Source organism: Equus asinus, chromosome 21 (assembly GCF_041296235.1).
Source record: "Equus asinus isolate D_3611 breed Donkey chromosome 21, EquAss-T2T_v2, whole genome shotgun sequence".
Lineage (NCBI taxonomy): Eukaryota > Metazoa > Chordata > Mammalia > Perissodactyla > Equidae > Equus > Equus asinus.
In genome coordinates this window covers 19,227,521-19,247,546 of record NC_091810.1, presented here as the reverse complement: position 1 = coordinate 19,247,546, position 20,026 = coordinate 19,227,521, and the positions used below count along the sequence as shown (strand labels likewise).

At 49.5% G+C, this 20,026-nt stretch overlaps 1 protein-coding gene across 10 annotated transcripts in view; it reads right to left on the bottom strand.

The window, feature by feature from the left end:
• Positions 1–20,026, bottom strand: part of SRGAP3 (SLIT-ROBO Rho GTPase activating protein 3) — a 246,090-nt gene that overhangs the window by 31,339 nt on the left and 194,725 nt on the right. For 4 of the 10 annotated variants that reach the window (XM_070492686.1, XM_070492689.1, XM_014857939.3 and 1 more), the window contains exons 12-17: positions 19,596–19,698; positions 14,422–14,482; positions 12,869–12,946; positions 4,386–4,520; positions 1,705–1,810; positions 1,273–1,500 (exon numbers count right to left, since the gene is read on the bottom strand). In XM_070492686.1, the coding sequence (XP_070348787.1) occupies positions 1,273–1,500; positions 1,705–1,810; positions 4,386–4,520; positions 12,869–12,946; positions 14,422–14,482; positions 19,596–19,698 (711 nt within the window). Of the gene's footprint in view, positions 1–1,272; positions 1,501–1,704; positions 1,811–4,385; positions 4,521–12,868; positions 12,947–14,421; positions 14,483–15,584; positions 15,616–15,649; positions 17,764–19,595; positions 19,699–20,026 lie in introns of those variants that run through there. The other 6 variants (XM_070492687.1, XM_014857940.3, XR_011496353.1 and 3 more) reach the window with 4 other exon arrangements.

Here is a 20,026-nt window from a genome sequence, read left to right as displayed (position 1 = left end):
AAAACTGTGGGAAAAGCTTCTCTTTGTCCAGAAAGCGTGCTTGCTGGCTGTTTGATGTTTCTGTTACAGAACAGAGACAGACCCGCTCCCAGTGCCTCAAATGAGGTTAGAGAGCTGTGATGAGCCGTCCAGTGAAGAGCTGCAGGGAAACAAAGGCGCTGGAACGTCCCCCTTCTTTGAAGCGGCTGCCCAAATATGTCCAAGAATGAAAGTGATTCAAGAGCCCAGGAACGCTGGGATAATCAAAAGACCAACTCCCGGCGGGCGCCAGGCTGAAAGCACACAGGTGATACCTAAATATAGAGCTGCGTGCTGTCCTGGACTGGGAATAAAGACAGACTGGGGACCTGTGACGGGTCTGTCAGTTGGGGTTCTGAATTTTCTGTCTTCACCACTTTTTTTAAAATATGTCCTATCTTCACTACATTTGATGGTCTTCGCCTGGGGAAGGGTGCCAGCCCTGATCTTCTTAAGGTCCTAAAATATTTCTCCCAAGACTCAGTGTAGCACCAGGTATGCAGAGGTGCCCAACCAGCAACTGGTGTCCTGGTGTGGAGCTCTCAAGGAAAGTGAACTCACTTTGTCTGGAAAAGACAACTCCTAGGTGGGAGGGGACAATGGTGACAAGTGTCACTCTCAGTTCATGAGGTTAAGGTGGGGATTATTCACTCCCCTGCTGCCTGCGATGAGCTTGCGACACACCTGGCCAATGATGGCATTACATCTCCTAACCAGGGTGATTAGTTCACCAGACCCAAGCCTCAGCAAGGAGACAATTTTGGAGCTTGTGTTGAAACATTGGAGGAGAAGCTCTTTTTCCCCTGGGGATGCTGAGAGAATGGGCTGTAAATCTAGAGTTGCTGGATGCCTTCTTGAACCCACCAAGGGAGAGGCTGCCTGAGAATGAAGCCAATGCAGAAGAAAGTAGAGCTGAGGATTGCAGGACCAGGTCCTAATGATAATAGCTGAATTCCTGGATCCAGCAATACCTGAAGGTATGCGCCCAGACTTTTTATTTAAGTAAACCAGTAAATTCCTCCTTGGTTTAAGCATTTTGAGTTCGATTTCTTTCTCTTTCAAGCCAAGAGAGCCTTGAATGATGCACCTATCTTTCATATCAGGCTGCTGCAAAGCTCCAATGAGAAAATGTGCATGAGAGTACAGATTATAAAGCAGAAAGAAAATCAACAGATTTCTAACTGTTCCTGTCCAACAGCAGCAGCAACAACAATGATGACAATAATCATAATATTAAGAGGAGCGGAATCTTACCAATATTCTTCCCCTCCTGCCATGCATTTTTCATACACGGGTCCCTCTAGCTCCCGAGGGCTGGGGAAGATGGCTTCATGATGGATGATGATGGTTTTGATGACTTCGTTGACGTGTGCCTGGCAGGACACAGGGTCTTGCCCATCAGGGATGTGCATGAGGGTGGGCCCGAAGCAGATGGCCAGGTTGTAGGGGTCCATCATGTTTTCGTCACTATACTGCGAGAGGCTACAAGAGAGCAGGGACGCACAAGTCACCTGGAAAGGCAAATTCTCCCCCTGGGGTTTCTTTCTTCTGGGGGCTCCACTCAGATCCCAGCGGTTTCCATGTTCTGTTTTGAGAACAGCTGCACCTAGAAACGCCCCAGGACACACCCTCCCAAAGGAGGCCGGGGCTGAGGCAAAGAGGGGTCCCCCTGGCCAGGCAACTCACTGGTTGAGGAAAGCGAAGAGGTATCTCATGACCACAATGACCACGCGGGGAAGGGTGACGAGGATTTGCTGGATCTGGTGCACCCTCTCAGCTGGGTTCTCCAGTTCTGTAACAGAAAGGGGCATCTTTCATCCTCAGAGAGCCAAGGAGCCGCCATTTGCTGGTCCCACCTCCTAGGTCAGCCCATGTGGTCCAGGGCAGCCAGTTCTACTCTCAGTTCTGGGGGTTGATGGGTGACCCTCACCTGGCCGCAGGGGTGGACCCAGGGAGGGGTACATGGCCTAATCAGAACCAGCTGGACTCGATCCTTGGGACTTCGGGCTGGAGAAACCCAGGAGAAGCGCCCTCTAGAAATTGGGGAGAGGGAAGTCTGGAGAAGCTGGGGGCTCCCAGGAAAGAAGACCCTGCCGGAGAGTGAAGCCAGCACAGAGATGGGGTCGGGGGCAGGGTCCTGCTGATGCTGGGTGAGGTCTGGGTAAAGCTGGCCCTCAACTTTTCAGCTATGTGAGCCAATCCATTGCCTTTTACGGATCAAGCCAGTGTAAGCTGACTTGCTGTCACCTGCAACCTATGAGTCCTGAAGAACACAAGCAGAGACCATGTTCCATTAAACCCTTTGTAAACACCAGCTGCAGCCCAGGCCTGGCACATAGTAGGTATTCAGGAAGTGACTGCTGAGTAAATAACCACCTCTCGAGCTGTGTATCAGCCCCTAAGCCTGGCAGATGCTTGGGGTCTCATCTCTGACCCATTTTCAGGTCAATCCTCGAGAAACAGACATGGGTACTTTCATCAGTTGGGCCAGGGTGGGAGGCTTGGTAAGGAGAGACAAGTGCCTCGTAGAGAGGGAAAGTGGGCGCCAAGGAGAATTTAGAATGTTCTTCTAAAATACAGCTTCTCCCCTTTCTCCTCTGCATCCAGGGCCCTTCACGCTGGGGCTCCCACCAAACTTGCCTGCCTCATGTCCTAGCCACCGCCCCTTCCCAAAGTATCTGAAGATGATTTAGAGCTGTGTTTTGCAAATGAAGTGATGAAGCACGTTGGGAGGCATTTACAATATATGAGGCATTCTTTGGGGTTGTCACAGTGACTGGAGGATGCTACGGGCATTTGAGATCCCAGGGCCCAGGGGCTAAATGTCCTGAATGTGTGGGACACACAACAAGGCACTGCTGTACCCTACTGAGAAACCCTGTACCACGCCACCTTATCCACCACCTCCCTCTCACAAAGGACTCTGCTGCCCCCGGGCCTTTGCACACACTGGTGATCTCTCATCACTGCCCGGCACACTCCAGCCTACCCTCAAGGTCTGGCTCCAGGAAACCTCGCCTGAGCCTCCACATAGAGCTAAAGGCTCTTGCACACATATTGATTCCATCACTCCTCATACAGGTCCCTCCACGTCCTCAACTTCAGTCATCAGTGCCCTGGGACCACCTCCACTATTATTTATTAATTTTATTTTCCTTAAATACACACCTGGCTCTCTGTCTGGAAGGGAGATTGACGTGTGAGGTTTAGTCCTTGATGTAACCACAGGCTTTGGGAGGGAACTAGCAAGGGACTGTCTTTCTCATGCTGTGATTCAAGGTGCGATTCAAGGTGTGCAATGTTGTGAACTTGCAGAAGTCAATGTCCTTGTTCAGTCAGGGCCCTGCTCAACTGGACTGTTGGGGCTTCTGGAAACATGGGCCGAGCAGGTGACACGGGGCTCAGACAGGGTTGGGCCTTTGTGGCCAGGAACGTGCTTTGGAGCTCGGAGTGGATCTGGAAGGCCGAGCAGGGAGCAGTGTGGAGGGCGGGAGGGTGCGGGAGGGTCTATCAGCCAGGCAGGCAGGAGGTTCAACCCTCCGCAGGTGCTCACCACCTCTGGGGCAGCTTCCTGGCTGCCAACCACTCTCAGAGCATTGAGAGAAGCATGCCTAGTGAAACCGGGTGGGGGGAATTTTCTGTAAGGCGAATTAAATTTAGAAGTTTATTCCAAAATACTAAAATTCAAATATTCTAAACTTCAAAGTTTATTTTAAAAAATATCCCCCAAAGGTTGCCTTGGAGTTGGGCATCTTACAGTCAAGGTGCCTTTTCTTCAGCCCCCTAGACGGGGCTCCTGCATTTACCCACAGAAACACCAGTCAAGGAGGACTCCGATGGCTCGCAATGTCAGAGGAAGCCCCCAGCCAGCTTATTTTCACCACTTCCTTTGTTTGTCACGTTGCTGAGCTGACTCCCAAATCTTCCATGGCTCCCTATTACCCAATAGCTCTGGAATCCTTGCAGGCATTCACGGTCTTCCCTCTCTTGCTCCATTGTTCCCTTCCAGCTTCTTGCACTATGCACTGGCCAGGATGCCCTCCTGCTGCTCCTATTGGTCTGTGTGTCCCCAACTCTTCCCAGGATCCCTGCGTCCACTCCTTCTGGAAGACTCTCCTCACATCACTCTCCCTCAGCTGTGATCCGTGAAACCAAGTCTCTCTCTGCTTCTCCTCTGAGCTCCTTCCATACCCAGGTGTGTACCATGCCCATTAGCCCCGCCATTATCAATGATCTTGCTATTCGCACAACTAGGCTTTAAGTTCTATGAGGACAAGGGCCACACTGCTCGTGTGGTGACGAGCGCATAGTGCAACTTCAATAGCGATGTGTCAAGGAACTGATCATCCCACCTGGGAAATACTTACTAATAGTAGATATCAAATCTTGAAACCTTTCCTTAGGAAAGAGTGGGTTTTCCAGTCCTCGGAAATACAGTTTTAAAACCCCAGCGACCGAATTGATATCTCGTTCATTTTGGTCATCCACAAGGGGGTCTTCACCTGAGAGGAGACAGGAGATGACGATTCAGCTTGGTAAGGAGGCAGGGAACGTGCAGACGGCAGGAGAGAGGACCTGGCCCAGCCTGAACTAGAGGAGAGGCCGGCGGGACAGCCTCCCCAACACAGCAAGCTTAGAGTTCTCCTCGCAGCTGATCTTGAAAATGTTCAAAACTATAGAAATGTTGTAAAAATAAAACATGAACACCCATCACCCTCCACTTACACACATCAACTTACACTCACCTTGCCGTATCTGCTTTCTCTTCTCTCTCTACTTATGTTCATTATTGCTCAATAATTTGAGAGTATTTTGTAGACATCACAGTGTGTCACTGCTAAATACTTCAAAACATTTCTCCTAAGAATAAGGATATTCTCCTACATAAGCAAACAACACTATTACACCTAAGAAAAATAACAACACTTCAAAAACACCATCTCATGTGCAGCCCACATTCAAACATTCCCAATTGTCCTGTGCCTTTCAAAGAATTTTTTCAAAAGCTAAGATCGAATCAACATTCACACAATTCATTCAGTTGTTCTCTCAGTCTTTTGAACATAAGACTCCAACATTTTTTATTGTTAGTTTGCTTTTTATATTTATCATATTGCCTGTTTGGAAGAGTCCAGGCCCGTTGCCTTGTAGAATGCCTCACATTCTGGGTTTGTCTGATTGTTTCCTCATGGTTAGATCCAGGTTGAATATTGCTGGTAAGAATATCCCATGGGTGATGCTGTGGACGCCACATCGCAGCTGGAGGCACATAATGTCAGCCTGTCCTGCTACTGGTGGCGCTGAGTTTCATCACGGGGCCAAGGTGGCGGCCTCCAGATCTCTACATGGAAAGGTATATTTTCTCCTTTGTAATAATAAGTGTAAAATATAAAATAGCTTTGAAAAAAAATAAGTGATCTATGTACATGCCATCGCACGCAACATGCTGCACTCAATGCTTTTAGCATCCCACGATGATTTTTGCCTAAATCAATTATTACCCTGGAGTTGAAAACGGTGATTTTCTAATTCCATCATTCCTTCCATATTTATCAGCTGACATTCATTCTTCCCTAAAGAAGAGCTTTCCCATGTCCCTTCACTCCTCCTATTATTATTTTTTGGCTTCTTTACAGACTTTTTTTGCAATTTTTTATTCAATGTGTTATAATCCATTACCATCTCTATCCTTGGGGATGCTCAGATTGTCCCCAGTTTTGCCAGAGGGAGTTCTTTTTTATGTCCTTCTGATGTGACCTCTACTGAGCACTTCCTTGCTTTCTGGCACAAAAGACGTCCCTGGGTCACCTGTACTTTCCTTCTCGCACATCTGGAATCAACATTTCTCCAAGAAGCTCTGTTTGCTTTCCGTGGGGAATGGTACTTAGAAACCACAACCTAGGTTCTCAGTGTGCTCATTGCCACGGGAGTGCCAGAAAGAGCGTCTAGGCCCTTTTAGGGAATAGAGTGAGAATATGTTTTTCATGAGTTCACACTGATATTTCCAATTCATATTTAAGATACAAGGTTTTCTTCACCTTCATTTATTTTATATTTGTACTGCATTTTTCTTATAGTGAAAATTTTGGTTCCAAATAACATTAATAATTAATATATTTATGTACTTGCCTTATCTAATAATAGACTTAAAGTGGTTCCAGAATTTTAATAGCAATATTACCACTAACAATACGCCTGATACATAAAATTTAGGATTTCTTTGCGGGGCTTTTGTTTTTGTTTCTGTTTTTATTCCTCAGAATGTATCCCACTAAAGATGTACGGTCAGAAGACCGAGTAGATTAGTGGTTGCCTGGGACTGGCCGCTGGGGGCTAGGGGACATATGGAGCAACTACAAATGGGTACAAGCCTTATGGTACATAGCTCAATAAAGCTGTTAAAAACGTATGACTTGGGGCTGGCCTGGTGGCACAGCGGTTAAGTGAGCACATTCCACTTTGGTGGCCCAGGGTTCGCTGTTTCAGATCCCGGGTGTGGACATGACACCACTTGGCAACCCATGCTGTGGTAGGCGTCCCACGTATAAAGTAGAAGAAGATAGGCATGGATGTTAGCTCAGGGCCAGTCTTCCTCAGCAAAAAGAGGAAGATTGGTGGCAGATGTTAGCTCAGGGCTAATCTTCCTCAAAAAAAAAAAGTATGACTTTCTGTGTGGTTATCAATTTGACACAGAGCTTATTTGCTTCTATTTATATTCAGTTTTAGGGATTGATTTTTTTTTTTTTTAGAAATCCTTTTTTTTTTTTTAATTTGCAGTTTTGAAAATATAAAGCATTTACATGGTTTCAAAGTCAAAACCAGATAAAAAGTTGCACTCAGAGAAGCCCTGTTCTTATCCTTGTCCCCTCCACACCACACCTTTAACCATTTTCATTAGTTTCTGGTTTGTCCTGCTGTGTTTCTTTCTGCAAAAACAAGCAAATACATATATACAAATTTTTTATTTTCCCTCATTTCTTACACAAGATGTAAGTAGCATACTATAATACTACATATACTTGTTTCTTCTCTTAATAAATTCTAGAAATCTCTCCACATCTATTCATGGAGATCTTCCTCATTTTTTTTTTTTTTGATGGCTGCACAGTCATCAAAATGACTAAATGACTACTCTACTTCATGGATAGACCATAATTTAGTCACCCAGTCTCCTCTAGATTGACATTTGACTTCTTTCCAATATTTTGCTATTACAAATATTGCAACAACAAATAACCCTGCACGTGTGCTTTTGTATTCGTGGAGGAGTGTCTCTGCGGTAAGGTCCTGACCTGGGATTGCCGGGTCAAAGGGTAAATACATATGCAGTTTCATCAGATACAGGCAAACTCTCCTCCATGGGGGCCGCATCCTTCTACACACTCTCACCAGCAACACAGCAGAATGCTTCTCTCCCATGGCCCCGCCCACGCGATGTTGTCAATCTTTTGCATTTTTGCCAGCTGGAGAGGGGAAAATGATATCTGAGGACAGCAGCGCTTCTCAACCTAGTCAGGGGGCTGCTGAGCTACTGCCCCACCTGGAGATTCTGCGGGGGTGGTGACAGGAAGCAGGGAGCAATCTGACACCTCCCTGAAGGCGAGGAGAGATGTCTGCATAAGGGGTTCTCCTCCTCCTCCCAGAGCAGCCCAGAGCACCTCTAAGACGGGCAAGCAGTGAAGAGCAGAACTGGAAATTCATTCTCGGCTCTCTTCACGCCGCCTCCGCAGGAAGACTGCTACTGGCGGGGCCTTTGCTAGCCCCAATATGCTTTAGTGCATATTAGAGAAAGGCCTCCTTGCCTTCCTGAACAGGGCTTGTGGCTTACAGAGCATGAGCCAGAGTTCAGCTCCCACCTGCTCTCTTGGTTGAGCATCCTTGAGCAGTGCCCAGCCTCAACAACTGTGTGTGACAGCCCAGACACTAATGTTCCATATGTCAACCTCTCAGATGTCCCCAAGGGAGGAGATGAAAACACTTCCCCAACAAGACTTTCTCAGGGGGAAGGAAGAGAGAAAACATAAAAAATTAATGCCTATACTGCTATAGCACTTCTCAAGTGAGAAGCACACTTGCACATCTGATGTCTCTAAATCCTCACAACAGTGCGGCATGGCACTGAGGGAGGCCCGGTTCCAACGCCCCCATCCTCGCCCGCAAGAAAGCTGAGGCCCCAGCAAGTGAACAACTTGCCACATTCGTGCAGTCAGGAACAGACACCAGCAGCTCCCAGGTCTCAGAATGCCTGGGAGATACGCTTTTTTTCTACCCATGGTTTTCAATACTGCCTGCCTGCCTGTCTGCATGCACGCCTAGCCACCCGTCTCCTTTCCTTCTCTCCTTCCTTTCTAGCAGAATCCCAACCTTTTCTTTCTTTCTCGAGAAAAAAGTTCCTATGAATGCTCAGCACAGAGAACAAAGCTGTCTCGATTGAACTGGGGGAGAGGCCCCAGTGCTCCTTCTCAGCCCCTGTCTATCCCTGTCGCAGCCCTTGAGGCCCCCTGAAGGACCACAAGAGTTCGAAAACTCTGCACTGTATTAAGCTGTTCCCTGTCACTGCCATGCATTAGTCTTGTGCTCTCACAATGCCGAAGCACATGGATTTTCCCCTCTATATTATGTATTAGCTCCCCCGGTAAGCATGATTAACGTGTCGACTTTACACACACACCGCATTAGTCCTTGCTCTTCCTCAGAACGCACTTAATTCACTAAGGAGCCATCCGACACTCCTTCCCAGGCCTTTGGCTCTCCACAAGGCTAGTCAATTTTGGCTCCCAAAACGAATGGAATTCCAGAGCTCAAGATGAGCAAGATGGTTTGTGTGAATGATGGATTCCTCCAGGAGGAGAATTAGAGCTAAAATTCCAGGCAAGTCTGAGAGAAAGCTGTGTTCACACTTCGCTAGCAAATGTCGCGGGGGAGGTGGAGTTGTTCCCAAACAGCCTGCCTGCAGCTTGCTCGTGGCCAGGTCACCTGGGCATCACTGCACCCAGGGCAGAATGTGAATGCGCAGTGTGTGCATAAGGTTCCAGGGGACCTTGCTGCTGGCTGGGGGCCCAGCAGGCAGCTGTGGGAGGTGTCTCTTGCAGGGCAGTTCTCTGTGGCCACAGGTCCACCCAAACCCATCCTGAGGTTCCTCCCAGCGCCTCCTGGTCATACCCTCTTCCTGGGACAGGAAACAGATCCCAGAGGGGCCAGGCCCAGAGTCCAGCAGGTGTCAGACGCTACATGACCTTTAGCTCCAAACCCAAACACTCTTTTTTTTGTGAGAATGATTTGTCCTGAGCTAACATCCGTTGCCAATCCTCCTCCACTTTGTATGTGGGACGCCTCCACAGCACGACTGCTGAGCAGAGTAGGTCCACACCGGGGATCCGAACCTATGAACTCAAGCCACCAAAGCAGAGCGTGCAGAACTTTAACCACTCAGCCACCAGGTCAGCCCCTCCAAACCCTATCTACATCTGCACAGGGTGAAATGGCCACTGATTCTCTTCCCAGCCACCCTCCACATAAGGAGAGACCACTGGCAGCTCCCTCATCTTTGTGTACAAAGAGGAGAGCAGATTGGTTTGTGGGGAAAAACAGAGAGATGGAAAACCAGCCTGAAAGACAACAGCACCACAGCTCTCTCCACGGCCAATTCCTGCCTTGTCATGATGTTTTCTCCTTCATTTTGCCAGAAGATTACAACATCTCAAAACTTTAGTGGTGACTTTATGATTTATTGGCAGCAAAAAAATAATGATAATAATAATAATCCCAACTAAAACCCTGGTTGACTCATGTCAGAAGAAAAAGAAAGGGAGTTTAGGAATCACAAGCCGAGAACGGATTTCCAACATGCTGTAATTTTTCAGAAGCTTAAGGAAAAGAGACCTGTGCGCCTTTCAACAGCCTTATGCCAGGAATGTAGGCAACAAATTCGCCCCAGAGAGAGACAGAAGAAAGAGACCCAAATCTCTTTGAACAAGTGGCAAAGGATAGGCAGCCTGCACAGATTAGAGGGTTTAAAATTTTAAAAAAGGAAGAAGGGAAAAACACACAATGTACTGGTTTAGAGAGAAAGTTCAGTGACAAGCTAGAGTGTGTGGGACGTGAGGAGTGGGCGAGAAGAGGAATACGGAGCCGCGCCAGCTCGGGCCACCTGGTTCCCGGGGGAATGTGGAGAGACATGCGGCTGAGCCAGCAAGAGGGAAGCTACTGGTTTCAGCAGAGGTAGGAGGAGGTGACTCTGAGGGTCAGCTGGCTAATTGGTTGGTGAATGTCAAGAAGCAGAAAAGAAGAAGTGAGAAATCTGGGTACTAGCCAGCCCAGAGAAGCCAGGATGTTCCTACCAGAGACACACCAGGAGCAATTCTTTTAGAATAAGCCATGCTTCACTGTAGGCTCGGGTGGAGCAGAAGGGCAAGGCCAGAGAGCGAATGAGATGCATCTGGGAAGGATGGAGAGCTGCAGAGGAGCCAACTGTGTACGTGAGGCCAAGAAAAAGCAGAAAATGTTTCCTGCAGGTTGCGATCTGGGTCAGCTGATCTCTGCCCAGCGGGGCTCTGCCCAACACAGTCCAAAGCTTATTAGGAGCGGAGAATTCCTTTAAATTGCACATCACCTCTGCAAGGCACCCAAGCGAGTGACAGAGGCATGGACCTTCGAAAATCACATTCAGGAAGGACAGAATGCAGCACTGCTGGGGTGGTGCCTGGGCGGGGATAGGGCCTGGCTGCCTGGTACAGCGAGGTGACTTCTAGGACATGGGGAAGCAGGCAAATGCAGGGGGGGAGGGGAGTACCGGGCTGGAGGCCGCGTGTGGTGAGTTTACTCATGAGATTCAAGGAATTCTGTATAATGGGATGAGCCCAGGAGGATGGAACCAGCAAAGGTTCCAGACCACGGCTCTGTTTATTTACAGTGAACACAGGGCAGCAGGGGTGCTAAGGTATTGGGGGAGATGAAGAAACGAAACTCTAGATTGGGCTGTCCAGGGTTGCCAAGAGGAGCTCAGGGAATGATGAACGGTGCTTCCATCAGGGAGGCTGATGGGGGATACCTCTTGCTCTGTGGCCTCTGCACATGCTGTTCCCTTGGTGTGGACCACCCTTTCCCTGGCTCTTACTCTTTAAGCCTCAGCTTAGGCATTTCCTCCTCCAGGAAGCCTTCTCTGGCTTTGTTGTTCCTCCTTGCTCCATCCAAGGCAGGCTAGGGGCTCCCATGCTCCCCAGTGCCTCCTCTATGGTGGCACCGACCATGCTGTCTGTTTACTAAACTGGCTCCCCCACTAGCAGGGACTGTCTTGTTCATACTGTATTTCCAGGCCCCAGTCCATTAGCTAGCGCAGTTTGGGGCTCAACGCATGCCTGTTGAGTGGATCAATAAATGCAAGAGGAGCTTGCAGCAGGGGAATTCTGGGACAACCTGGTTCTAAGTTCCCAAGATCCTGGAGTGGCGCTCCAGAACTGAAGCTCCCCCTGGACCTCAGAGGGTCATTGAGTGTCACATCCAGCCAAACCCTGCTCTCTAGCCCTCGTTCCAAGCCAGAGCACCCAGGACTGCAAAGGTCTGAGCTGGGGGCTGTGGTGGTGACCGCCTGGGGCTGACAGCACTTCCTCCACCCTAGCCCTCAGGATGTAATAGGGGTGGGGGTGAGGGGGTGAGTTTGCCCAGGAGGCAGCCCCTCCAGGGGAAGCCTGATAATAAGTAGGAAGAATTCCAGAGCTGGAACCCCCTGGGAGAGGCTGCTCAGAGCACAGCAATGGGGACAAACCATACGCAACCCCAAGGCTGTTAGGAGGGTGAAGTAGAAGAAAGTGCTCTGTAAACTGGGATGCGATAGACTGCGGGGAAATGGTTTGGGATTGAGGTCCTCAGATCAAACAATACTGGAACCACTCAGAGAAAAAGGCAGTGGGTCAGAGTCAAGAAGGATAAACGAGGGAGATGTGATCCTTCCAAAATGCCGTTAAGCTGGAGGCAGAGATACTGTTTAGGATGCTACAGACGAACTCTTCCTTCCTCCTCTGGGATGAGGATATGAACTTCCTAATGCCGGGCTTAGTTCAACAACCCGGGAGTGTGATGTTTGAAAATGTTTCCCTGAATGGAAACGCACGGACTTCCAGCTCTACTGTAGTAGTGAGACAAGCACCGAGGATAGAAAGGCAGAGGTGGAGTAAGAACTGGGCTTTTCCCGACCCAGTGAGTCCTGACTTTGCATGGACACTGTCACTGGCCGCCTGTCCCCATCAGGGATTCTGAGGCCAAGGGAGGCTATATCAAATAAGCCAAATGTACTCCTGGTCTGGTGGCCACATCATTTCCAATACACTTTTATATCCTCGGGGGATGAAAGTGGGAACCAGGGAACATCACCAGGGGTAGGGAGGTCTCTTCCTCCCAGTATGTAGCTCTGCCAAGAACACAGCATAAAAAATTAAGAATTAGGATATTCCAAAAGCCACTCGGTGTTATCTGTGTTCTTCCAACTTTCCTAAAACACAGCAGCCTTTACAGGCTCATATAATAATTCCGGGGTGCTTTACGAGGCCTTCTTTCCTGGGAACCACTGTACAGCCCACCAGAGAAAGTCACCCACGTATGCTGGTAAATGTTTAACATTTTAGCTCTTTGGAGGGGAAGAAGAAAAATAAAAGATCTTAGCGTTCGCCAATTTCTGTGGCGTAAATACTCCCGCCTCGGCTGATTTCAAGCTACCAGGGTGAAGCTGTGGACGCCAAGTGGGAAGGAGACTTTGATACAAGCCAGCCCCAGCACACCACTGGCTCTAAGACACACGTTCACACCCACCCTGGCTTACTCGGCCACAAGCTTGAGATGGTGGCTCTGCACCTACCTCTCTCAAAGGAATTTTTGATGTCATTGACTTCGACCTGAGATCCTGGCACTCTGAAGATCCCTTGCTGCTGGAGTCCTGAAAGAAAGAAACAAACAAAGGCCAGGAGGTGCTGAGTTCATCAGACTACTTGGAACATGGATGACTCTCCCCATTACTTGTCTCTCTCTCCCACCATCCTTTATAGGAGTCCCTCCCAGTGAAGGTCTCCCGGGAGGAGCTCCACGGTAGCCTTCGCAGTGAACTTCAGCTGGCCAAAATACTCAGACACATCTTGCTTCATATGTCTGTGATCTCTTGTCTGGGCTTGAAGGAAAAGGCCACAAGAAGTTTATATCAACACTGGACCAGTGAATAACTTCCAACTTAACCCACAGGTCAGCTGAATCAAATAGCTGGTTGGTATACTTCGCCTCCCGAGCTCACCAGGTCCATTGGTACCAACAGCTTGGCCTGAGTTTGCAAATGCCATTTGAGTTTCACAGCCACACAGATTTTGAACAAGAATGATTAATATCACTCCTTCAACCATTCCCGCCCCCGACACGGACATCTTCTTCCTTCGAGAAAAGCTCGAGTCTAGAGTGCATGCTGGCCTGGGATCGAGGAGTCTGGGGAGATTAAATTATTAAAGAAAAACAATTGCATATTTGTATGTGTTTCTACAAGGCCATAACAAAGAGGAGACCCTGGGACCTGACATGAGAGTAACAACACAACAGCAACCTGCAGGACTGAAGGAATGAAAGGGCCTCCTTAACCTGAAATGGGACTCAGTGGGGGAGACTGGCCGTTCTCTCCACCTGGACTGGATGGCTGGCTTCTACTCAAGCATCAGCCCCTGGAGGGCTCTCTCCTCATCACCTTAGTGGAAGCAGCCCTACCCCCTCCAGCCATTCTCTATCCCCTTCTAATTCATTTCTTGGCATTATGACTACCTAAAATTATATTATTTATTTCTCTGCTTGTTTATTCCCTTGCCCTTCTAACTGATACTGTCAGCGACCTAGGGCTTGCACCTCACCCGCCTTGTTCACGCCTGCATTCCCACTGTCCCCAACAGCACCCGCTATGCACTCTGAAAATATATTTTTGGAGGAATGAATAAGTGAATAGACAGAGCACAAGTCAAGCATTGGGGATACCATGGTTAGCAAGTCCCAGACACTGGATTTCCTTCATGGAGTTGACTAGGATCCAGCAGTATTAACTGACTGAGTGGCCAATGACATTCAGTCAATGACATCCAAAGCACAGAGCTCTGGGGTTAGGTGGGAGCAAGGAAGGAGCTAAAATGGTTCTCCTGTCTGGGCCCTCCCTGCTCCTCGGTTTCCCTAGCCCCTGGGTCTTCTCCCCACCACCTTCCAGCTCCGACACACAAGGCTCAAAAGACAGTGCTCAGGAGGGTAGCTGTTCCACGGAGCGTTTTCCCTCTCAGAAGCAGAGCAGAGACAGGAAGTCTTCCAAGGTGAACTAGAATCTCATTTCCTACAAGAACAGCCTAGCACCTGTTCTGGAGAGAGCTGAAAACACGGCCCCACGAGCGAGCTTACCGTATAAATTGATGTATCGGATGCAGCTCTCAACTACGAGTGGGATAGCTTGTCCTGAATCCTTAAGAAAAAACATTGTGAGTTGTATTGGGCTTGGCAACCACCACAGGGAAAAAGACACTGCAAACACAGATTATAAACTCAAGCCAGAATATTAGTACCATCAGATTAGTAGGAAAATAAGCATGGAACTGCTAACCCTAAAGGCTCCACCAACAGTGAAAATAGAGTCTTCAGTTATGTGCAGAAAAAGGCGTAGCCAGGATGCTTGTAAAGAAATGCTCTGTCTTCTCTCTCAGCTGGGGAGGAATCGGGGCTCAGGAGGCTTGGGGGCACATCTAGGAAGGGGAGGGACCCACCGCATGGAGGGGGCTGGAGTCTGCTCCTTAGGAGTCCTCTGCCTCCCGGTCCACTTTGCCCCAACCCAACCCTATTCTCCCAGCGCTCAAGGATTGAAAGCCTGGCTCCAGGCCCCCTCCTAGGTCAGCAGCCCCCGAGGCCAGAACTAAGAAGAACCCACGATGGGAAAGCAAGGCTGCCCCGGGGGGTCCTTCTGAGCTCTGAGACGAGAAGACCAGTTCATATTACAACCTAAACATCCATACAGATATTTGTTTAACAGTAAACATGGTACAAGGAAAAGTTCTAGAACAACTAACGTCAGCTCTGGACCACTGAGTAGCCAACCTTAGTCACAAAGGCCAAATAAGATGGAGTTCTAAACATATGCATCTGGGCTGCGAAAGCATTTTCAATTACGTCTTTCTAGACCGGCCCAAGCCACAGAGAGCAAGGGGTACTTTTGGATTCCACAACTGGTTGACCTCCCTTTTATTTCAGGCCACTTAAAGAGCATAACATCTTTTTAAAACATTTTTTTAAAAGGGGCCAAATTAAGGTACTAGTCTCCTCAGAAGGTAAGGAAACAAGAAGATATATGTAACATGCTCTTGTGAAGGGACAGAGGAAAACCCATGAATTTGGATGTCTCATGGCGCCTCCACACCCCACCTGTGAATTCTTTCCTTGATTAACTACAGTCAGGGAAACGACAGTAAAATGGACCCACTGGTGACAGGCAACGTGGGCCCTGTTCCAGAAGTGAGTACTCAAGGCAGGTTCCATCCGGTTGAAGGGGGCTAACGGACCTTTCTAGTAAATACCTGGTTCCTGGCTCGAGCATTTCTTCTTCCTCTGATAACAAAACATAAACAGGCAGCAGAGCAGGAGAAAAAGAAAAGATTACGCAGGAGTGAGATCAGTTAGGGTAAGCAGATCCTTCGGCGTCCGCGAATGCCCAAATGCAGTGGCAGCCCACCAAGGTCCTGGGGAGACCAGCAGCCATCCTGCCGGGGGGGACGGCCACCCCTGTGCCCCTGGGCCTCACAGGACTTCTGGGCCCTGCCCCCAGCCAGCCTTCCAGGTGGCAAAGGAGCCCCTGTGATTCCTTGTCTATGGAACCTGTTCAAGAAAGGGTTCCATGTTGACCTGCTTCTCAACACAGGGGCTGTTCATTCACCAGTGGACAAGAGCCCACCTAAGACCCCTTCCAGTCAGCCCAGCTGCCCACACAAAGGACGGACATAGACCTTCACATGTCTACTGTAACGCTGCCCCTGGAATTCAGCTCAGGAAACTTCATTCTTAGTAAAAAGCTAATTTTACCAAGATCATGTTGACCAGGGGCCCTCTGTATGGGACCCAAAGGATTCGCCTGATTCTAAAGTCCAAACAACTTCCAGTGTTTTCCTACCAAACAGGCTCGGGAGTTTTTCCTGGGTATCCATTTGGCTTTTCTCTCCTTCCTACCCGCTGACCCTTGCACTGGCACTGAGAACACCTCAGGGAAGCCCAAAGGCTGAGGAAGGCCTGGGAGAGGGAGGCAGGAGAGAGTCAGGACATCTTCGGGATCTTGCTCCCAAGAACTGGAGCCCCTGTGGTCACTAAAGCCACTGAAGCCGCCCCTCTGCAGGGGAGCGCTGTCTGTTCTTCCTTCCCACATATGCAGTGGGTCAGGCTCTGGGTGGGTGCTAGGTCTCATCCAGGCTCCTTGAAGAGGCCGAACTGAGAAACTAGGGGAGGTGTAACTTGCAGCTGGTGTCATCTGCCCAGTCCCCCACGTCTCATACCATATGTTGGCTAAACCTACCTGAATCCCAGAACCGAGCAAACAGCACGGTCAGATGGGGCTCATGAGCAATCTCCTAAAGCTAATGGCAAAGATAACAGCTAACACGCCCACGGTGCTCACTGTGTGCCAGGCAGCGCTCCAGAAACACGGCGTACGCCAGCTCATGTGATCCTCGTCCCACACTCATGCGGTCGGTGATCATCATTTTCATTTCATAGAAACAAGGTGAGGACTCTCCCCCCCCCCCCACAGAGGTAGAGCTCCTGGGCTTCAAAATTTATAATAAAAATTGGTTTTCCTTCTATCTGAGGAGAAAAAAAAAAATCAAGGATTTTGAAAAGGGTCAATTCAGGTAGGGTCCTAGAAATTTATGAACGTAACTCCAACCACATTTATCCATCATTCCTAACTTAGCAGTGCTTCCTTGTCCCTCTATATCATCATAATCATGGAGTCCCAGTGATGTCATTTTATTGAAAAACCTTTCACAGGTTTGGCATTTCAAAGCTGGGGAGTCTGAGTTCACACAGAATCTTCTTCCAGATGGCGTGGGAATCACAAGAGAAAATTAACTTCCATCACCAAGGTGGAAGGACTGACTGGCTTTTCATTCTCTGACAGTTAATAACCCTGGAGAGTAAGACCACGCTGCGTGCAAGTCTGTCTGCGCACCGCCTGCCTAACAGGGGCGCAGAACGGTTGTTGAACTGCACTGATAGGATGTGGTACAAGCACAGTGTGACTATAAAGAAATGCAATTTAACAGATAGACCTTTTATTTTTCAGCCAAACAGTCCCTTGAGGAGGCTGTGCCCTTATTCCAACAATGTGCCACTCTCAGTGCTCTGGGGTGTCCTTCTTCGGGCGCTCTTTGCAGAGCCAGCCAACCAGCCTCACTCTAGAAGACGCCTCTTGCCCTTCTGTACGTCCAGTGATGCTGCTAGGCTGAGCTCGGAAAGGCGCTTCTCATTCCACAGAGGCCAAGCTGTCCCTTCTAACACGCAGTTCTGGCATCACTGACAAAGGCCGTGCTGCAGGCTCTAGAGGAGACTGACCAAGGGCAGCAATGGTGACATATTCAGAAGAAGAACGTGGCTTCCCCAGACGACTCCCTCCAAGGGGCAAACGCTCACGTGGTTGAAGAAGTTCCAATGTGTTTGTCAGATCCCCGGAGAGTCACACATTTTACGCAGGAGCTCTCTCCTAAAAGACTTCATTAAACAGAACGCCTCATTTTCAGATCCTGGCCCATGAGTCAGCCCCTTCCACGTGTCCTGACTGGTCACCCATCTCCAAAGAGCTGAGCAAATGAGGGAAGGCGTCCCTGTCTCTGAGCCTCATTTGTTCTGTTCCTCCTTTCAGGGGCTCCTCGGTCCCACTCCTGGACACCTTACTCCCACCCTTCCTTCCAAGCCCCGTCAGAGCCTCCTGTGCCCCGGTGCTCGTAGCTTTTCCCGCTCTGCACTCTCACAGCACTTGTTTCTGCGCATAAGCCACTGAGTGTTGTCTGACTCGCCTCACACTGCCAGCTCTCTGTGTTGAAGACCTCCCGAGAGGGCAGGGGGCACAGCTGACATGGCCCGTCTCAGCCATGGAGGGTGGCACTTTTGAGGGCAAGGGTGGCCGAGAAGAAAGGCTTGGAGGAGAGAGGAGGGGGGATGCAGAAAGACTCTGACACAGCCCCATCCTCCATGACCTACTGGATTGCAAACTGCTCCCTCAGAATCACCTCCAAGCACTCTCTCTCCTCCTTTTGGGATCCTCTATGCCTCGCTCCTCTGAGGTACCCCAAAGCAGCCCTTGCTCTTCCCGGCCCTGGGCAATCCCAACTTGTACTGTACTGTCCCACTGTCCCTTTCCCCCACTGTCCCCTCCCCAGAACCCAACCCACAGACAGAGACAGTCCTGGGACCCAGGCTGGTCCTTCCTCCTCCTCCCAGGCCTGAGACCAACCCTCCCCTACTGCAAGTCCTGTGTGTACCCTGTCTGAGGATGGAGGAGAGAGGGCTGGAGCACGGGCAGCCTCCACTACTCCTGAACTGTCAGCAAAGCCCAAGAGCCTTGACTTTTCTCCTGTGACACTAGTCGTCTTTCCTTTCTGCAAGGATCTTCAGAAGATGGTGGTGGGCTCTCAAATAACTGGCAGCGGTCTTCTCTCCTGTTCCCCCTAAATAATGTTAAGAGTTCATCTGCCCTTTCTCCAGTCTCTCTTGACATGCTGCCCTTTTCAACTCCATCACCACCTTAATTTGCCTTGGGCCATTCTATCTGGGATGGCTGGATCCTGTACCTTTTGCATCCAAGCAGCAAGTAACGAGAAACTCACCTAGCTGAAACGCTTGAATTTTTAGTTTAGGGTGGAAAGGGTTAACCTGCAATTCTGAAGGGGCGACCTCAGCTGTTCTCCCTCCTCCCAGACCACTTAACAAGAAGCAAAACTGGGTGGCACGGTTTTCTCTTATACAAATCGCACATGTTTCTTTTGCTGGTATATTCTCAACCACAACCAAAAAATCACTTGTATAGAAACATACTGTTGCCCACAGGGATTTTCTTTGTGTTGCTTCCAACCAACCTCCTCTTGGGAGATGCAGGTGTGAAGCGAGGTGAGGATGTGGGTGTGAAGCGAGGTAAGGATGTGGGTGTGAAGTGAGGGAAGGGAGTTTCTCTAACTGTCCCTCGGGCTGGTTAGGACCCTGGTTCCTGAAGCAAGAAAGCCTGGCTGGCAGAGACCACTGGGCTGGCATTTCAACCCCACTGCCTTCACTGGGTTTCTTCATGGTCACATTCCTCCCCTGGGAACGAGAATCACGGCAAGGCACTCAGGAGCAACTGGTCAGAGACAAAAGCTGCTCTGATTAGAAGCCCTTACTGAAGCCACGAGCAGGCTGCAGCGAGGACCCAGCTCCCCAAAGGGCCTGGCTGAGGGCACAGACTGAAAGTTCTGGTTGGTGGAGGCAGGGCTGCTGGCAGGGGAGGAGGTGGAGAAAGGCTGCCATTACATTGGGCGCATTCGCGGACTCCATGGCTCCCCAGCAAGTACCTTAATGAACGCTTCCATACAGCCGTTAAATAGTTTATGGCTACACACTGAGAGAGGCCTAGGTCTCCTCATTTTCTGTGGCTTAGGGGGAAGACAGGGGGGCCTAGGGGAAAACGGAACAAAAGAAATCAAGAAAGCAACCAAGGTAAACATACAACTGGGAAGGACGCTCTGCAAACCCATGACGGGAGGAGAACACAAATGTAGGTGGAAGCCCTGAGCCCCCAGCACATTGGTGTCCAATGCTCCATCTGAAGGCCTTTGGATGTTTAAGGGGATCTTAATGGACCCGCAATGTGAAGCAGGAGCAATTCTCGTATAACTCAAGTGCGTTCTAAATCATAGGGGGAAATGGCACATGTCCAGGAAACCAGTGAAACTCCCATCAGAGGCTGTCATCCTGCACAGCTGACCAGATGGAGGGGGAGTCA